At 36.6% G+C, this 21,277-nt stretch overlaps 1 protein-coding gene and 1 long non-coding RNA gene across 13 annotated transcripts in view; one reads left to right on the plus strand and one right to left on the minus strand.

The window, feature by feature from the left end:
* The window catches only part of LOC101888309 (ankyrin repeat and KH domain-containing protein mask), a 41,747-nt gene that overhangs the window by 8,437 nt on the left and 12,033 nt on the right, over nucleotides 1-21,277 (plus strand). For 11 of the 12 annotated variants that reach the window (XM_059120138.1, XM_059120133.1, XM_059120137.1 and 8 more), the window contains exons 3-10: nucleotides 12,930-12,968; nucleotides 13,649-13,949; nucleotides 14,033-14,129; nucleotides 17,412-17,571; nucleotides 17,642-17,941; nucleotides 18,224-20,380; nucleotides 20,446-20,587; nucleotides 20,665-21,215. In XM_059120138.1, the coding sequence (XP_058976121.1) occupies nucleotides 12,930-12,968; nucleotides 13,649-13,949; nucleotides 14,033-14,129; nucleotides 17,412-17,571; nucleotides 17,642-17,941; nucleotides 18,224-20,380; nucleotides 20,446-20,587; nucleotides 20,665-21,215 (3,747 nt within the window). The remainder of the gene's footprint in view (nucleotides 1-12,929; nucleotides 12,969-13,648; nucleotides 13,950-14,032; nucleotides 14,130-17,411; nucleotides 17,572-17,641; nucleotides 17,942-18,223; nucleotides 20,381-20,445; nucleotides 20,588-20,664; nucleotides 21,216-21,277) is intronic. The other variant, XM_059120172.1, reaches the window with a different exon arrangement.
* On the minus strand, nucleotides 5,553-7,390 carry LOC131801419 (uncharacterized). The gene is made up of 3 exons (XR_009341825.1): nucleotides 7,089-7,390; nucleotides 6,622-7,016; nucleotides 5,553-6,557 (listed from the first exon to the last, which is right to left on the minus strand). It is a non-coding gene; the product is annotated as an uncharacterized LOC131801419 (long non-coding RNA).

The raw sequence follows: 21,277 nt of genomic DNA on the forward strand, positions 1-21,277 counted from the left end.
TCAAAACAATCGCTTCGATATGAATGCAACAACGAGAAAGCTCTTCAACGCCCAATACATACTTTGAGACCCTCGCTCGATACAATGCCATTCACAACCTCGACAACAAAAAAATTGTCTTTAAAGTCGGCAGCTATCCTCCTACAATTCTTGCAATAGAAAGTTCTATTATATGGGGCCATATTTATATTAAATTACTCTCAAAGATGATTTAGTTGGAAATTGGGGTAGAAATCTCCACAACTAAAATTAGTAGAAAACCTTTAATGGGTACCTGCATTAAGTAGTTTTTGAGATGAGTTACAATTACCCCCTAATGATCGAAAATGACAATATACACCTGATTTGCTATGAAATTTAGCAGAAGCTTCCAGAATAAAGAACATTAAGAGGTACCGCTTATAAAATGAGAATTTATCAAACAGTGGAACTATATGGAATATATTTTGCGATGGATTTATCTACCCACAGAGAATACGAAATGTCAAGTAACAACTGATTTGGGGACAATAAACTCAAAATACCGAAAATCCCGAGGTACTGCTTTATTTCACCTACATTGAATATTTTTTTCGAGGAGTCCAAGCTGATAATACGTAACAGGTGATTTGGTTGGCAATTGGAGTGAAAAAATCTCCGAAACACCGAAAATGAAGAACACTTCAAGTTAGCGCCAATTTGCAAAATAAATAGGGTACACAAGGTGTGAAAAAGACCTATTAGCGTTGCCATATTCTCAAATTAGTTACCCTCATTTGTGATTGTAGGAGAATATAGGTAGTGGCAGCGACAAAGCTGCTGGGATAATTAACTGTAAAACTAATTTTGGAATTGTAAATGTTGAACGAATAATTATTTAAATTGGTAAAAATTAAAAAAAAAACGCATATTATGACAACCTTCGATTGGAAAACATATACAAATTTACTTATTTTTGAAGAAACATTTAAACAAATTTGATATATCAATGTTCCCAAGCGTTGATGCATCTACCTGCATTCTTCTACCATGGGAGGATTGGTCTTTAGGGAAATGTTTTTTGTGATTGTAGGATTCATGGTAGAAGAATATAGGTAGTGGCATCGACAAAGCTGCTGGGATAATTAACTGTAAAAATAATTTTGGAATGGTAAATGTTGAACGAATAATTATTTAAATTGATAAAAATTAAAAAAACGCAGATTATGACAACCTCCGATTGGAAAACATATACAAATCTACCTATTTTTGAAGAAACATTTAAACAAATTTGATATATCAATGTTCCCAAGCGTTGATGCATCTACCTGTATTCTTCTACCATGGGAGGATTGGTATCTTAAGGAAATGCTTTTTGTGGGAAAAAAAAATTTGCACGGATATCATGGTTGGCTTGAACATCAAAAAAGTGCTCCTGTATAGAATATTTTTAGCGAGGAGTAACCGAAAACCAATAGAACCGAAAACTTTACAATTAGGGGACGTACATATTTCATTTTTAATAGCAAACATCAAAGCTTGAATAAAAATTCCAAACCTCTATCTGTAACAGTACGAGTTCTGTTGTAATTTCCACAAACTGACTTTTGAGATGTTACAAACGATATGACAAGTTTAACATTCGTACGCTCAATCCACAACATTTTTACTCACAACAGTCCAAAAATAACCAAACTTGTAAGAACTGGTAAAAACAGATACAAGAGTTTAGTATCTGTGTGTCTTACTCTCCAAATTTCTTTTCACAAGAAAAAGAAGAAGAGAAGAAGATGGCCGGATTGGCAAACACATAAATGTTTCTCAGATTTTTTTTTGTTTTCAAAAATGCAACACCAGTTTTGTTTAATGTTTGTTGGAACGACGACATCATCAACGAGCGTCGTCGTTGTGGTTGCCGAAAAAAGTGTCCAAACCAAAAGCCATAAAATACGCAAAAATACACCACAATCATTTCTCATTTCTGGCTTTGAAAACTCGAATAGTCTCGTTGCTGTTGTCGGTTGTCATCTTCGCCGCTATCGTCGTCTCGTCGTGCTATATACAAAGTGCAAAAAATGAGGAGAAATACTACCACCACAACGACCACAAAAATACGATGTGTGTTGTGTTTGATTGCTTTATAGCCGCTCGTCGTCACAGACAGCAGCAACAACACCGGGCAAGATACTCTACAACCGTACGTCTTTGTTTCCCCCGTCTCTTTGCTGGCTGACCGACCACCGCATTTATCCATTTATTCGTCTATTCATCATTTGGGAACTTCGTTGTCTTCTTGCCCCCGCCGCCCGCTAAACAAAAAATCAATGTTTATTTTTTCAATTTAATTTTTTTTTAATATTATTTTGTTTGACTTGTGAACGACGACTCAAGGAGCGAGTAGTGTTTAATATTTATTCTTTTCGTTTTCGTCGTCGTTGTTCCTTGTTCATATTCATTTGAGAATTACATGTCGGAGTGTGAGTATGTGGGATAATGGGAGAGTATGAGATGAGAGTCTGTTTTTTTTTAATGGTGGATATAAGACGGATGGACGTTCGTGGTGCGTATTTGCGTGCATGGAATGGATTTTCATAAATTTCGTCGTTGAAAAACAAAACAACAACATTGTAGTGTACAACACATCGGGCATCTGTTTTTATAAAACAGCCTTCAATACTTTACAAATATGAATAAAATACACATAAAGAGGGGGGTGATAGGAGAATCAGCAATGCAGTGTAACAGAAATAAATGACAATTAAAAATAAAAAATAAGATTTTTTCTTCCTTCTCATTCCCATCATTCTCTCTCTCTCCATATTGTAGAACAGCTGTTTATTTAAACAGAGTTGCCTAATAGTAACTATTAACTAGTAACTATTAAATACCGATATGGACAATATAGCTATAATTTGAAAGCTAATGCAACAAGTGGTTACATTATGGGGTTCTTTAAGGTTCGTTGGGAACAACTCTTCGATTTTTTCGACATTTTTTCCTGAGGTAGGTATTTTTACCATGATTCTGGTAAACTATTTTTTTCTTGGGACGGACCCCAGACTTATGACTCAAAAGTCCAATATGAAAACGTCCTATCTGCCCGATGGAAATTCCTGGCCAGTTTCAAACCAAATGTGAAGTGTCATATCGGATCCTCGATGAGCATTTTAAACTCCTAGCAAAAACTATTCAATGCAGGTCCACTATTTGGTTTAGCCCTCAGAAAACATTACCTACTAATTTTCGGTGTTTTGGAGATTTCTACCCTCAATTTCCAACCAAATCATCCCCGAGTGGTCATTTCGTATTCTTTGTGAGTAGACAAACTCAAATGCATTCAATATAAACCGTGGCTCTTCACCCATTCGGCTAAGTATCTCCTCATCCATATTCTCCAGATATAATCTTTGACTAGAAAAACCGAACGGTACACATCGTTTTGGGCATAAAAATCGCAAAATACCAGATTCAGTAGAGCTCCCGTAATATTGGGAAGTAGATCATACCAACTACGAAATTTATTTGATTGCGTATCATGGCTTCAGAGTAGTCACAATTTTTGAACTAAATCCAAGTCTGAATCAAATTTGAGGTAGGCTTTTGTACCTCTAGTACCAAATAACATTGCTGTATAGTGCATGATATGACTTCGTAAATTGTTATATTAAAAAATATTTATATAAGCGATATACCTGTCCGAGTTTCACTAAATGCTAAAATTCACTTGAATATGAAATCTATCCAATTTAAGCTGATTTTTGAAGATGTATATCGAAGGTATGTACAAATCTGAACCGATATCGATATAATTTGGTAGAGATATTTTCGAGCAGTATCTGATATCCGGTATCAAATACCATTGTTGTGGAGGACATATTACGCATCAGAGGGACATAAAAACCAAATCGGATGAAACATATATAGTTATATCTGTCACCGATTTTCACCAAATTTGATGTGCTTGCCTCTAGACTGAATTCGTTCCGAAATTCAGGACATTGGTCATTTGATGGCCAAAGTCAAATTATTTTTACATTTTTTTAAATTAAATGAAATGCATGAAAGCTGAAAATGTCGGAAATTGCATCAAATTTTAGAATAAGTTTAGATTTGTTCGAATTGGTCACCTTTGCAGGAATTATGGCCTTCAAACGGCCAATAAAACCGCTGCCAATGAAATGCTGCTCAAATGTTGTTCTGCGGTATTTTGGCCCATTTCCGGCGAAGCGCTTGCTTGAGGTAATCGACACTTTGGTATTTTTTAGTGCCAACCTTGCTTTCCAAAATACACCAGACACAATAGTCCAACCGCGGATTGGTATCCGGAGATTTTGGCGGCCATTGTGCGCTGGAAATAAAGCGAGGAACCTCATTTTGTAACCATTCTTGGGTGACGCGTGCTGAGTGCTATGGTGCTGAGACCTGTTTGAATGTCCAAGGTCTGCGGTCAAAATGTTTGCGTGCCCAAGGCTTTAATACACCCTCCACGATAATATTCGGAATTTATTCTGATGGCACGGTCGTTTAATAAGTGCGGGGAGCGACCATCGGCTGTTATGGCGGCCCACACCATCACCATGGCCGGCGCTTGAGTTCGGTGGCCAACCGAAGGTACACACTTTCAGATGACCTCTTCGGCAAGTAAACACGATCATTTTGTCTGTTTACAAACTGCTGGACAACGAATGTTTTCTCATCGGAGAAACCCAAATTCGGCAGTTCACCACTTTCGGTCAAGCGAAGCAACTCTTTAGCTCTTTTGAGTCTATTTTTCCTGTTACGGTGTAAGTTCTTGCACTTTTTGGAATTTCAATGGCTTTACCCCGAGCTCATTTTTCAATATTTGCCGAAGGGAATATTGCGATATGTTCACTGCGTCGCGGGTTTCGATCAAGTCACTTCTTTACTTTTCCAACCATTTCTGCTGATGTTGCTGTTTTCTTCCGTTCTCTTCCTTGACTCTCTTGGACTTGACTCTCTTGGCTACGCTACCAGTATCACGGTAACGAGTGATGGTACGAGACACAAAAGATTTATTCACATTTAAATGCTGGAATGCCCTAACGATAGCCACTTGTCTTCCAGTCTTCCAGCCAAATATAAAGAAATCACACTATCGCGCTTGAATTCCATCACGAATAACTTTTTTCTGGAAAATTCTCAGTAAAATGCTTTTGCGTACAACATTCAAAATAAACACTTGTTGTCAGAATGTACAAAGGGACTAAAGACGTTTCCCTATAAATATATTTGCAATGCAGTTAATAAATAATAATTATATTTGATTGATTTTTCTCCATTTGGGAAATTGCACTCTACATATTGCTAATTGTTAGAAGCAAAAACATTAAACTCAACTTGTTTACGTTTCAAGTTTCCACTATCAAAAGGCAATTTAAAATCACTCAATTATCATTTTTTTCTATTTATGTGCATACATACATATGTGCAAGCGTAGAAGCGTATAGAACGACAGAAACGTATATGTTAGCGTTTGAATTTTGAACTTTTCTATATTGATTGTTTCCAAGTGTGCCGAGCTGTCTTCAGCGTTTTTTTTTTTCTTTCAAATTCAAATTGAACAAGTAAAAAAGCTGTAAGTTCGACTGGGCCATTTGGAAAGAATTTGAAAATTTCCAAAAAAAATAAAATCCTTTAAAAATTCTGTTAAAATCATAAAAATACCGAATGTAGCCATTCCATTAGGGTCTATACGACGACGTGGGCCTGCATAGGCAACTTTTGTCGTAAGCCATTACAATTTTCAAATACGAAACTTGAAAAAATCAGTATCGTTATATTGCGGCTATACGAAGGCGTTGACGTGCACAGACAATTTTCTTTCATAGGCTGTAGTATCCATTACGAACTTTAAACACCAAATTTGAAACAATTCCGGTTAATAATGTCGCTAAAATCATCAAAATACCGAATACGGGAAGGTATCGTTATATTGGGGCTATACGAAGACGTGGGCCTGCACAGACAGTTTCTGTCTTAGGCTGTAGTATTCATTACGAACTTCAAACACCAAATTTGAAACAATTCCGGTGAATAATATCGCTAAAATCATCAAAATACTGAACCTCGAGAGGTACCGTTATGTGGGGGCTATACGAAGACGTGGACTTACATGGCCCATTTTCAATACCAAAATTTGAAACAATTCCGTTGAATACTGTCGCCGAAATCATCAAAATACCGATTATCGGGGGTATTGTTATATGGGGGCTATACGAAGACGTAGACCTGCACAGACAATTTTCTGTCATAGGTTGTAGTATCCATTACGAACTTCAAATACCAAATTTGAAACAATTCCGGTTAATAATGTCGCTAAAATCATCAAAATACCGAATACGGGAAGGTATCGTTATATTGGGGCTATACGAAGACTTGGACCTGCACATACAATTTTCTGTCATGGGCTGTAGTATCCATTACGAACTTTAAACACCGATTTGAAACAATTCCGATTAAAAATGTCGGAACATCATCAAAATACTGCTTTTTAACTTGTTTTAACTTCACCCTTTATTTTGGATACGAGAATGTTGTTTTTATCATTGGATGAGGTTTGTCATATTCCATGGCTAAACCTGAAACAAGAATAAATCTGAAAATAATTTGAAAAATATTAATTAAGTTAATTATGTTTCATACCATATTGTATCGATGTGCCCTATTTTGGTCTTCCCCGACAACTGTATATGAATATTTTTTCAAGAATTTTTTTTTCATATTTTTTGCTGCTACTTCTGCTTGGCGTCGTGTCTAATTAATGACGTGTAGGTCTGTTTTTTTTTTTTGTATTTTTTCAATTGTTTTTGTCGGTCTAGCCTTTTGCGCTTGCATGTATGTATGTATGTAGCTAGCTGCAGCACACATGAGCCAATAAACGAACGAACTGAACAACAAGCGCAGAGTATAAACGCCAAGTGAATTCAATGAAATACTTTTCCTTGTCGCGTCTATCATATTTTTTTGTTTGTCTGTATGCATGCATGCATGTATCTTCAAGAACAATATTCATTGAACAGTTTGTAAGAATTTAATTTCTTCGAAAAGAAAAAAATTAAATAAATAAAAGAACTTGCTATGTCATTTTCTTCTTAAATATAAATATGTACCTACGTCTGTATGAGTTGTGACATCAACGTTCACAGTGTTAGGAAAGGAGTGGAAATTTGGGGGAAGACAAGTGTGACATATAAACATGTGATGACATTTTCACATTGTTTACCCTCTATCCACCATTAAATGGAATGTTTTTTAATATGAAGTCTTTTACATTCCGTCAACTCATAGGTATCATTTGTTTTTTTAATCTATAATTTAAAAAAATTTGTTGGCACTGCTGCATGCGGCAATTTCGCCGCAATAATTAATCAGCTGTTTTCAACTGTCACATTGTTTCTCTCTCTCTCACTCTGTGTGCTAAATACAAAAAAAAAAAAAAAAAACACTTTTTATTATTAACCAACCAAACATATTTATTTAATAAACATTTTACCGTTATTTTTCAATGGTCACATACCGATTTGGTTTTTTGATTTTGTTTTCTAATTATTTCCATTATTATTTTTTGGCGAAATTATTTTTCGTTATTCCAATTTAATTGTGCTACGATAAAGTGTAATTTCTGTGTGTGTGCTGTTGTATTTTTGTAACTATTATCATCATCTTACAATTTGTTTCTTTTTGTTCACGACTCTTGTCGAAAAACATCAGTTTTATTTCCTTTTACATTCGTTAATTTGCTTTTGTTGGCTGGCTGGTTGCCCCCATCACCGTAATGCCTGTGGCGGCAGAAGCAGCTATGGCTCTTTTAAATGTCTATCTCTCTCTCCCTCTTTCCGTTAATAAAACTAACAGAGTTGCCAAGGAAATGTTAATGTTTGGCATGTTTATTTGCATTTTTGCCAATCCTTTGTTGTAAATGATGTTCATAATAAAATTCAAATAAATCAATAAGATTTGGCAACACTGCGCGCAATTTACTCTCTCATGAAATTCCAAACAAAAAACAACAAAATTATATCTTGAGAAATTTAATAAAAAGCTTGCCAAAAAAACAAGTAGTAGAAAATGGAGACGCTTCCAGCAAGCGGAGAAGAGCAATAAAAACAACAAACAAAATTAATTTACAGTTAAGGAGAAAAGTTTGCACATACACATTGCGATTTTGATTTAGGCAAGTTTACTTTTGGCAATTCCCTGTTAGTTGATAGCTTTCTAGCAATTTCTTTTATGCTTTTATTTTCATACAAAACTATAATTGAAAATGACAGAAAAACAAGGATGAAAAATGAAACTACTGAAGTCAATTGTCTTGTAAGTATAAATGCAAGTGGAAATTTTAAAAGAAAACGATAAAAAATTGCCGCCAGTAAACTCGCCTAGTCTAAATCAGGACTAGGGGGGACTTTACTTTTACTGTTTTAAGTAGATTTTTTGGGGAAAAATGCATATGGTACCCCCTGATTTTCTCAGCCAAGCACGCTGTATTTTGAAAAATATTCATATATCAGAAGTTCCAAATTTTTGGAATGGAATGAATAGTTATTTCAAATATTAAAATATAGGCAAATATTGTGAACAAGTCAAGAAGACATTGAAAGATTCAAATTTAGGCGTACCCGTATCTATCTTTATCCGACTTCAAAGAAGGTTCACTCAGTTTTCAAGCTTCTTCAAAATATCCCCAGATTAGTTATTGGGGGGCCATATTGTTGTTTTTCTCCGGCCGCTTTTAATTTGTTCTAAATTTCTGTAGAAAATCGACTCTCAGTATAGGTATTTTGCTGATATTGTTGTTGTTTTTGTTAGCAATTTCAATATGTTTTTTTTGTGTATTTTCCCTTTAACAAAAAGGTCAAGTACTTGTATTACGTGTTTCGTTGACGTTTATTGCACAGACGCACGCACACTCACTCGCTCTCACTACACAAAGAAAGGCAAACAAACTGCCTTGCCTGGCTGAATGACTGACGGGTTGGTTCTTTGGCCCGCCATCATAATATTCGTTCGTTCGTTTGTCCGTGTGGTTGGTTACAAATATGAATTTGTGTGTTAACATACAAATATTTGCCACCATCTCTTTCTCTCCCTCTCCGACTCGTTGTTGTCTCCCTTTTTGTGCCAGCCATTAGCATTCATTCATTGACTCAATTAATTTAAGCATTTGGCCGACGACGATGATGATTCATGCAAAATGTGATTCTTGAATAAAGTTTTACATAGTTGACCAAAAAAATATAAGAAAAGGGACACGGACAACTATGACATTAGAGTAAATTAGTTCTACGTATGAATAAACTATGAGTGGCATCAAACTTATATAGATATCTTTATTAAAACTTAAACCTGTAGAAACTGAAATATGGTTCTGGACCTGGTATTAGTTTAAGTTGCTACTATTTTGTCGGTTCGTACTTTTTTCTTTAAAAGGGCTTGCTTGACTAAGAATTTCCCCAACAACACAAAATATTTTCATAACATAATTCAATGTGTGGCCAAGCACCTTTACAGTGTGAGATAAAAAAACTGCAACAAAAATCAAATACCATAATTTTTGCATTTTTTTTTATTTTATTGAATGAAAACAAAAAATGTCGAAAAAAGCATCAATCTTTGGAATAAGTCTAGATTTGTTCGAATTGGTCACCTTTCGCATGAATTATGGCCTTCAAACGGCCAATGCAACCGTCACACGCTGCCCGAATGTTGTTCGGCGAAGCGCTTCCTTGAGGTGTTAGACATTTTGGTATTTTTAGTGCCAACCTTGCTTTCCAAAATACTCCAGACACAATAGTTCAACGGATTGGTATCCGGAGATTTTGGTGGCCATTGTGCGCTGGAAATGAAGCGAGGAACCTCATCTTGTAACCATTCTTGTGTAGCGCGTGCTGAGTCCTGTTGGAATGTCCAAGGTCTGCGGCCAAAATAGTCGCGTGTCCAAGGCTTTAATACACCCTCCAGAATATTTTCACGATAAAATTCGACATTTATTCTGATGCCACGGTCGATTAATACGAGCGGATATCGACCATCGGCCCACACAATTACCGGCGCTTGAATTTTGGTGGCCAACCGAAGGTGGACATTTTCAGCTGACCTCTTTTATTTACTTTTTTATTTTTGACCGAAAAATGGCTTGAAAAATCAATTCTATTGACATACGTATTTAAATATATATTTCATTGCAAGTTTTATGATCATGATGATATTTTATTGTTTGTTTTATGATCATTATTGTGTCTGCCTTGTGTGATTTCTCATGTCTTGTCCGTCTGGTTTGTGGTATTAAAAAAATCAGCGTTGTCGTTTGTTTGGTCTAGTCAGTTCGTCGTCGTATAATTTTGTGTATATGCTTTTATTGCTGATTTGTTATTTAGAATTTTGTTTTAATTTTTCTTTGTGATATTCTCCTTGTAGCTTCTCTGCCATAGACGACTAGACCTTCGACCGTCATTAATAGACATGTTTTTTGTATTTATTTCCATACCTACCTTTGCTCTGCCAATTTCTGCTAATACTTTTCTTATCCAATTTAATTGTTGGATATTGTTTATTTTTCCGATTTTTTTAAACACTAAATAATAGATTGATTATTTTAACTTAAAATGATAAATCACATTTTTTCACCCCGAACATTGAGGCATAAACGCTTTTTCATTAGGTAGGTGAATTTTTAATGTTGCCAGCGAATTAAACGGTCGTTCGTACATTTTTTTTTTGATAGGCACCTACATGTCATGGCCTTTGCAAAAACTCACATTTATGTTTTTGTCGTTATTTATTCTATGTTGATATTTTCTAATAACTTTATCTGTGCATTACAAAAACAAAAATATGAAATCCAAAGATGAAAATAACTAAAAACAAATTAACAAAAAGAACAAAAATCGCAAAATATCTCTACTACTGCTTCTGCCGATGACAAATCTTTTGTCAAGTGTTTTTGTGCTTTGACATGATATGTCTGTCGGCGTGTGTGTGTTTGTCGTGAACACATGTGTCACTCTCTCTTACTCTCTTTGATTTCTGGTATTCTTCTTTATTCATAGTGTTGCCATGGCATGGAAATATTAATATATGTCGTTGACAGGCGAAATGATTTTAAGCTTTGGATAGTAGAAAAAACGGCGAAGAAATCATTTAAATATTATACTTTATAAATTTAAAGTTTGTAAAAAGCACTGCAGCTATCATTAATTTGCGTCTTTTGAACGGTTTAATAATTTTGATAGTGTATTTTTTTCCGTTGAACCGCAGAAACCTTTAGTTCTCCTTAAATTTATATTGCATAAAAGGAATGTCACGATTGATTTCCTGCAATTGTAGTTTTTATGGAAAATTTAAGTATAAAAAATGCGATTTAACGCTTTCAGACCATTTTTTGGAACTATCCTAAAGTTCATATCTAAACAGACGAGTAAATCATTGAAGCATTTATTCGTGATATACCGGCCGACATTTTGGAAAGAGTACTAACTCGACTAAGCATGAAATAATCTTCAAATATTAAACAAGTAAAAAAGATGTAAGTTCGGTCGGGAACCATTTGGAACGAATTTGGAAATTCTCAAACACAATAAAAAAATTATGTTAAAATCTTAAAAAAAAACCGAATGTAGCAGTTATATTAGTGTCTAATCGGGAGGTACAATTAATTATATGGGGGGTATACCAAAACGTGGGTTTATCAACCTACTTCAATTCGTTCGGAAGCTAGAGTGATTTTCACAGACGGATAGACGGATCAAGAATATATATAGTTTATGGGGTGTTTCGAGGTGTTACAAACGGAATGACAAACCCTCCATACTATGGTGGAGGGTATAAAAATAAAGAACGTGCTATCAATTTTATGACTTTTTTAAGTTTCTATAGATCTTCAAAAATCAGCCTTTTTAATTATACCTTGAGTGTACAATGTTGAACATTTTTAGCGGAAAAAATATGATGAATTATGATTGCACGTCATTCGATAGGAAAATGAGATTGAATTGGTATCCAAATCACAAAAATAAGGAATATAAAGAGTAATACCAATATCAAATAATATACCCACATCTTTCAAATGTAAAACTATGTAAGATTAATAATTAAAATCCTTATATTTTGAATTCTAATTTATTCTACTTAATGTTGTCAAATTTGGCACTAATCAATCCGAATACCTTTCAACATTATTTCCGCTTTTGTTACATGAATTGGTAACCCTTTACTTCTATCAAATAAAGTGAGAAGAGCACGTTCTCTACTTCATCGCTGTTTAATTTATGTGGCAGTCATATGTTTTTTTTATTTTCTCTTTTGTTATTCCCATGGACATTGACCACTACTGTTTCGAAAAAAAAAACTTTGATTATTCATCTAAGTTGGACTTAAATCGATTTTCATTGTATTTTATTTGATTTTTTGTTTAATATTTTAAATAAAACTATTAACTGAATATAATTATCTTGGCCACAAGAGAGTTTATTGTAGATTGAAGTTTTTATTTTATGTTTTATTATAGTTTATAAAAGTATCATTGATATATCATTGGTGAAATTTAATTTTTGAAGAAGATACAAAAGTGTTCAAAATATATTAAAGTTTTTGTTGTTTTGTTCTTAATTATAAGGAGTAGGTACATATTTTTGTTTGAGGTCAAATCAATTATAGATCGGAAATAATAGTATTATACTCATATAGATATATAACTACATTAAATCGTGTCTAGTTTTATATTCTTCTGTTATATACATATGTATGTATTTTTAATTTTTAATAGCACCTTCTTAATTATTGTTTGCCATTTAAAAATGCTACATTTTAAATTCATCCTTTTTGTTGTGTTATTTATTGGTTGTGTTTGTAATTAGCCATGCGTATGGCGTGAAGAAGCCAATTGTTGTTTATTATTTTTACGTTCAATATTTATTATTTTATTCTTTCTTTTTTCCATTTTCTTTTTGTAGATCCTTTTGGCATGCTTGTGTCTAAGGCCAGATTTATTGGTAAGTTGCGTCGTTTTTATGCATTTTTTTGCGTTTACTTAATATTGTTTTTTTATAAATTCCTTTTTAAAACAAATACCCAAAACTGAATTTAACAAAATAACAACTAAACAAGCTTTTGCAAAAATTCTAGTTATTTTCCAAAAATAAAAAAAAAAAAAACGCTATATAAATGGGGTGACAATATTTTCTTTGTTCCGTTTTTCTTTTGTTTTCGTTTTAAAAATGCATAAAAAAATCTATTTGACTTTTAGTTAAATTAATTAGTTTTGCAAATTGTTCGAAAAGCTTTAGTTGTACAAAAAATATGTAGCCTTTTAACAATGGACTCTCAGTAAAAAAAAGTAATTATAATTAAACAAATGTAACATCAACAACTACCAAGCAGAAGAAGTGATTGAAACAACCTTAACTGATTTTGTGCTGGCCTTAGACAACATGATCTTGTTCTATTTACTTTTTTTTGTTATTTTTATAATAATTTCTTATGAGTTTTTTTTTCTGTTAACAAATTTTAATGTAATTCTATAAACAAATTTTGGCTTAAGTCTATATAAAATAACTGTTAATTTTTGGCTTAGTTTCTTTTGAAGTAAAAAAATGGTAGAGCCTAAAACTAGGCTTCAAATAATGATGATAGACCTGACCTAACCTTTTGTATTTTATTTGTTCCTTTTAAGGATGATATTCCTGAATCAGATCCCGATTCCTGTGGTCATGATGCCGAAGGTCATGATGAGGAAGACGATGGCGACGACGAGGATGAAGATGAGGAAGACGGCGAAGACGAAGAGGATGATGATGAAGAAAATGAGGACGACGACGAAGACGATGATGACGACGATGAGGATGAAGAGGAGGAAATCGACGACGAAGATGAGGACGAAGAAATTCAAGATCCCAATGAAGTTAGCGGTGATTTTCTGCTCGATACAACCATTGATCGTAATCGTAATTTGAATGTCCTCTTTGAAGCTGCCGGTAAGAAAGTTGAAAATTAAATGAAATGGAAATTTAAATTAACATAATTTTTGTTTTGTTTTCGTTTTTTTTTAATTATTTAGCAAACGACAAAGCTCCCGTTTTACGCCATGCCACCCATGCAATCGACGAAACAAAACAGGCTTTAACAAAAATGCGAGGAGCCAGCAGTGATAAGACGTAAGTACTAGTACACACACTATCACAAATTTGTGGTTGTAAGCAAAAGAAAACTATTTTGATTATTTTCTTTTTTACAATCGTTTGTTGTTGTTGATGTTGTCAAACAACTCAAAAAAAAAAAAACAATAGTTTCAAATCTGTAGATACCAGAAAGATTAGATTAAAATTAATAAATTAGACAAAGGAATAGTAGGTGTCGAATGTGAAATACAATCAAGGCAGAGGGCAGAAAGCAGTAAATTCGCTTTGATATGTTTTCAATTAAGAATGAAAGTGCTTGGTTTTTGATAGCATTTATATTTTTTTTTAAATCTCCTCCGTAGAGTGGGTGTATTTTTTTTTATAAAAAATATATTAACATTTCGTTTTTATCCCATTTACGAAGGAAGGAAGGTAGGACAACGAATTAGGCAGGTTTTTTTTCTTTTTTTGCTGCAACACTTCCTCCGTTATTAAAGTAGGACTTCAGGTCCTAAATGGTTCAAATGTGATAGGCTTATTTGCCAGAATGCTGCACTGTATCAAATTTTTTTTTATAACGTCGGTAAAACATATATTAAGGTTTATAAATAGGATCGGATGTTTTGTTTCTTAATAAAGAGAAAGAGGTGTGTCGGTTATACTGAAAAGGGTTACTACCAGCCCTCGTACAGATCGATATTCTATTCATAACATATTTACATTACCAAAATGGCAAACCACCTGTCATATGCCCGCGTTATTCTCACGAATTTCATCTTCATCAAGACACATGTGGCCTCTATATACTGTGATCTAAGAATCGTGGTAAAAGTAATGACTGGCTGCATTATCAGAAATCTGATCTCAAATTGTCTTAACAGTGTTCCTATAAAGATGAAGAATAAAAATAGAGACGATTGAACACCTACTATGCAGACGATTGAACACCTACTATTGGCAGGTGGGGGTAGGAAACTCGAACGTTCTTCTCAGCCATAGATCCCATTATCATCTACAAATTCCCTGGCTAACTTTACTTTTCTCTACAACACCCTCTTCTTTCTCTCGCTTCTGTCTTTTCGTATCACTAGGGACCGAAGGGTCTTCTCCTATTGAAGCGACTGTCGACTTACGCTAGAAGCGCATCCTTTAACAAAACCAAACCAATCTCCTCGATAGCCTCAAAAATTCAATATTCGAATTGCCACCGGGATTTTAGCAAAGATCATTGATTTTCCGTGGCCCCAAAGAAGGGAAAAGGCACAAAGTGTTACAGTCTCTTTGAGAGATAACATAGTCCTGAAACTTTCCTTAAAATAGTGTGTGGCACATAGCCTCGACTCGTTGAAAGTATATACAGAGTGAGATAAAAAACTGCAACAAAGTCAAACGCCATAATTTTTAAATTTTATTGAATTAAAGCAAAAAATGTCGGAAATAGAATTAAATTTTAGAATAAGTTTAGATTTGTTCGAATTGGTCAGCTTTGGCACGAATTATGGCCTTCAAACTGCCAATGAAACCGTCACACCCTGCCCGAATATTGCTCTGCGGTATTTGCTTGAAGTGATCGACACTTTGGTATTTTTTAGTGTCAACCTTGCTTTCCAAAATACTCCAGACACAATAGTTCAACGTATTGGTATCCGGAGATTTTGGTGGCCATTGTGGGCTGGAATTGAAGCGAGGAACCTCATTTTGTAACCATTCTTGGGTGGCGCGTGCTGAGTGCGATGGTGCTTAGTCCTATTGGAATGTCCAAGGTCTGCGGCCAAAATGTTTGCATGCCGAAGGCTGTAATACAGCCTCAAGAATATTTTCGCGATAATATTCGGCATTTATTCTGATGCCACGGTCGATTAATACGAGTGGAGAGCGACCATCGGCTGTTATGGCGGTCCACGCCATCACCATGGCCGGCGCTTGAGTTCCGGTGGCCAACCGAAGGTGCACATTTTCAGCTGACCTCTTCTGCAAGTAAATACGATCATTTTGTTTGTTTACAAATTGCTTGACAACGAATGTTTTCTCATCGGAGACGGAGAAAACCAAATTCGGCAGTTCACCACTTTCGGCCAAGCGAAGCTACTCTTTAGCTCTTTTGAGTCTATTTTCTTTCTGCTGCGGTGTAAGTTCTTACACTTTTTGGTATTTCAATGGCTTTACCCCGAGCTCATTTTTCAATATTTGCCGAATGAAATATTGCGATATGATCAGGTCACGAGCCATTTTTCGGCCACTGTGACGCGGGTTTCGATCAAGTCGCTGCTTTACTTTTCGAACTATTTCTGCTTATGTTGCTATTTTCTTCCGTCCACTTCCTTGACGTCGGGCTACGCTACCAGTATCACGATAACGAGCGATGGTTCGAGACACCAAAGATTTATTCACATTTAAATGCTGGAGTGCTCTAACGATAGCCACTTGTGGTTTTCCAGTCAAATATAAAAAAATCGCACTATCACGCTCGAATTCCATCACGAATAACTTTTTTTCTGGAAAATTCTCTCCAAAATGCTTTTGTATGCTTGTAAGCAATATAATGAGCTGTCACAGGAATAATTTTAACAGATGTCGGACTAATGGCTTAGAAATGACAGCAGTCTGAAGATGGTTGCAGTTTTTTCATCTCACCCTGTATTGCCCCGATGAATATCTCCCAACTCCGACTATAAAAAATGATTAACAATTTATTTATAGCGCAATCCATTCTCATTTACTATTGATCCAATCTCATTTCTGCGCTGGACCTTAAACTGCACCAAACTGGTCTGGGTTCTTCGAGCCCGAGATGAAACAATTTTATTTGTTGATAAAACTAGCGAGTTGGAATTCCGTAAAATTTACCTTCCGCCGTATGGCTACAGAGGCGTTTCCCACATAACAGGTTTAAATCTGGAATGCCCATCATCATACCAAAACACTCATAAAATGTGAAATAAGCATCCGGTTCTTTTCCAACTTCACACATCCCAACACAAGGTTTGGTGTAGAGATGAGATACATCGGCCCACTCCTTATGGTACTTCCCCATAAAGAGCCACAGTTTTCAGTGTTATATAGCACATCCCAATATGTTTTATCAATGTTAGATGAAGTTTAAAAATGAAATACTTCCCTGCCCTGTCACAGTAGATGTTTTTGCATTTTCGAATTTGAATATAACTCAGCACAATGTTTAGAATAATTAACCCATATGAATATTACAAAAGCTCAATATTTTGGAACTCAAACACTGTCCACAGTTGCAAAGTTATTGTTTTACTCCATTCTGAAATGAAAAAAAAAATGATTTAATTTTTTATATAATTTTTCCAGCATGTTCTCCCGCACTCTGATCGCCGCCTGTAACGATAACGATGTCAACACTGTACGCAGTTTACTTGGCAAGGGGAATGTTAATATTAACGAATCAACCGATGATGGTGAATCCTTGCTTTCGATGGCCTGCTCTGCCGGTTACTATGAATTGGCACAGGTATTGTAGAGAGATAAACAAAATATACATTACCCTGAAGTAACTAATTCTAAATATTCTTTTGCATTAGGTTCTTTTGGCCATGTCTGCAGCACAAGTCGAAGACAAGGGCCAGAAAGATTGTACTCCTTTAATGGAGGCTGCCTCTGCTGGTCATTTGGAGATTGTTAAACTTTTGCTCAGTCACAATGCCGATGTAAATGCTCATTGTGCTACTGGCAATACCCCGCTTATGTTTGCCTGCGCTGGCGGTCATGTTGAAGTTGTAAAAGAACTGCTGAAACATGGCGCAAATGTTGAGGAACAAAACGAAAATGGTCATACACCCTTGATGGAGGCAGCTTCTGCCGGACATGTTGAAGTGGCCAAGGTGAGTTTGAAATCTAAATCTAAATATATATTTTTTCGTACAGTATACAAATGATGACAATCCGAGATTTGAGACTTTGAGAAATGTATCAGATATTCTCCAAGGTATTGCCAAAGATTGAGTTACTGATCTGATGCCTTTGGAGGATATCAATTGTAATATGTTTCCATAAAGTTGGTGATATCCTTTGATCTTATTTGATGTTGTTGTAGGAAATCCACAATAAATTGAAATTGTCCGAATCTTCTTGTATATAAGTATGTATATGTCTTATTTTTTTAGGTTTTGTTGGAACATGGTGCCGGCATCAATACCCATTCAAATGAATTCAAAGAGAGTGCCCTGACACTGGCCTGCTACAAAGGTCATTTGAATATGGTACGATTTTTACTACAGGCTGGCGCCGATCAAGAACATAAAACCGATGAAATGCATACTGCCTTAATGGAAGCTTCTATGGATGGTCATGTGGAGGTGGCACGTCTTCTCTTGGATTCCGGAGCTCAAGTTAATATGCCAACAGACTCGTTTGAATCGCCTCTGACATTGGCAGCATGTGGTGGTCATGTTGAACTTGCCACTCTGTTAATTGAGCGTGGAGCCAATATTGAAGAGGTCAACGATGAAGGTTATACACCCCTGATGGAGGCGGCAAGAGAAGGCCATGAGGAAATGGTAGCTTTGTTATTGAGCAAGGGTGCCAATATTAATGCTACCACCGAAGAGACCCAGGAGACAGCTTTGACATTAGCCTGCTGTGGTGGTTTCAGTGAAGTTGCCGAGTATTTGATAAAACATGGAGCCAATCTTGAATTGGGAGCATCTACACCACTAATGGAAGCTGCCCAAGAAGGTCACACTGATTTGGTACGCTTCTTGCTGGAAAATAAGGCCAATGTTCATGCCGAGACACAGACTGGGGATACGGCCTTAACCCATGCCTGTGAGAATGGTCACACAGATGCCGCCGAAGTTTTACTCAGCTATGGCGCCGAACTGGAACACGAGTCTGAGGGCGGCCGTACTCCCCTAATGAAGGCCTGCCGAGCCGGGCATTTGTGTACCGTGAAATTCCTCATCTCCAAGGGAGCCGATGTCAACAAACAAACCAGCAGCAACGATCACACACCCTTGTCATTGGCTTGTGCCGGCGGCCATCAAGCTGTGGTCGAGTATTTACTGAAAAGTGGCGCTGATCCCTTCCACAAATTGAAGGATAACAGTACAATGCTAATAGAAGCCTCCAAAGGTGGACATACTCGCGTTGTGGAACTGCTGTTCAAATACCCTCACTTTATACAAAACCATCAGAATGATTTGCAGTCGGCAGCAGCAGCTGCTGCGGCGGCCAATGCTGCCGCCGCTGTGGGTATAAACAACACCACAACAAATGCAGCAGCAGCAAATCCATTGCATCTGATCAATTTGCAGCAACAAAAGCAGCTTCATCAGCAACACAAACAGTTGCAGCAGCAATTGCAGCTGCAACTGCAACAACTAAGTGCACCACCCAGCATTCACGATGTTTCGGAGGCAGTTAGGACATCTAATCCATTGTTCCATCAGCAGGCTTACAACAATGCTGGTAGCGTCACTGGTGCAGCCGAATATCTGGAAGATCAAACGCAAATGATTACGGCGCCACCAACCTCTGCTGCGGTTACAGCAACAACTGGAACAGCGACGGCCAACGATGTCAACCAAGTGGCTGCAACTTGCAATGAAGAGTATGCAGCAATTGATATAAATTCATTGAGTGCCCAACAGCAGGAAGCCCTCATAGCGAAATCACGACTCTTTCATTTACAAGCTGGATTTGGTAATGTAGGAACGGTCGCCACAACTGGTGGTAGTAATGTGGCAACAGCAGTCGCAAATAACGATGTTGCTCAGCAAACAGCCAACCAGCAACAATTACAACAAAGGAAACATTTCGATTTGGATATGTCCCATATAATGCCTTTAACACCGCCACAAAAGCAACCACCAGCTCCACCCGTACTGCAGCAAACATCGCAGCAGACAACCGCGGTGCAACAGCATAATAACAACCATTCCACCGGTCAACAGCAAGCAACCACTCAGCAGCAGCAGCAGCAAAGCAAGCTTAAAGGAAATCAGCGTAAGAACCGTCTACAGCCACCCCAGCCCTTTGAAGTTGATCTACCAACAGCAAACACTGCCGCCAACACTACCACCAACACTACTTCAACTACTAACAACTGTGAACAGCAGCAGCAGCAGCTTCAACAACAGCAAATGCAAGATGTTGAACGTTCCCAGCCTTTGGGTGATGATGGCTTGGGCAATAAATCGCAACAGCCACAATTACCAACAACAGCTCAGCAACAGCAGCAGCAACAACAATTGCAATTTCCTTGTTTCAATGATGAGGCTCGTTTTCTTAGACGTCGTGTTCTTAGACAGGATCTGAATAAGGTATGCCTGGTAATCCCACTTAGTGGAAGTGATATTCCTAATAGAATCCCTTTTTTTCTTTACAGATGTCTAATGACCAGAAAAATTTGGCCGCCACTTTGTTGCCGGCCACATATTTGGAAATGGCTGGTCCTGGTGTTAATAGTTCGGGTCAAAATGTAGGTGATGGCGCCGATGCCATGGCATTGAATCAAAATTTGCTGGCAGGTAATAATAATAACACAATTTTTAATAGAAATTAAAACTTAAATGATGAAACCAAATAATTTTCTCATTCACAACAGTTGCTCCAGGCACACTGGGCGATGGCTCCGAAATGCAACCGGTTATTATAGCAAGTCCAGAGCCTTTGAATTTTGCACCGAATCAAGCTTTAATGATGCAAGAGCTGTTTGATCCCAACAATCCTCAGACACCTTTGACATTGGCCACAACATTGCCACAGGGCACGCAGTTTGTCTTGGGACCGGCTCCAACACCTCAGCAGCAACAACAACAACAGCAGCAGCAAGCATTACAGCAACAACAACATTCGGTACAGCAAATGCAACAGCAGCAGCAGCAGCAACGCATTGTGGCCGGAAAGGCGACGCAAAAAACTGGAGGTATTACCACGCCATCCGAGGTATCGCAAAGCACAGCTATTAGTGACAGACCCAAGGCTAAGCCAGTGTCGAAAAAGGATGGTAAAATGTTGCGTAAAACCTGTACTCAGTCCACAGTGGTGCCCAGTTCCGTTGCCACCAGCTCAGCAACAAGTACAGCCATTCATCAGGCCCAACAACAACAGCCACTATTTAGACAAAATCAAATGGTATCCATCTACAATAACTTGGTAAGTTAACGATCTTCATCCTTTTAGGACGTCATGACTAACTTCCTTCTTCACTTTTCATC

The sequence above is a fragment of the Musca domestica genome, unplaced genomic scaffold (genome assembly GCF_030504385.1).
Source record: "Musca domestica strain aabys unplaced genomic scaffold, Musca_domestica.polishedcontigs.V.1.1 1, whole genome shotgun sequence".
Classification (NCBI taxonomy): domain Eukaryota; kingdom Metazoa; phylum Arthropoda; class Insecta; order Diptera; family Muscidae; genus Musca; species Musca domestica.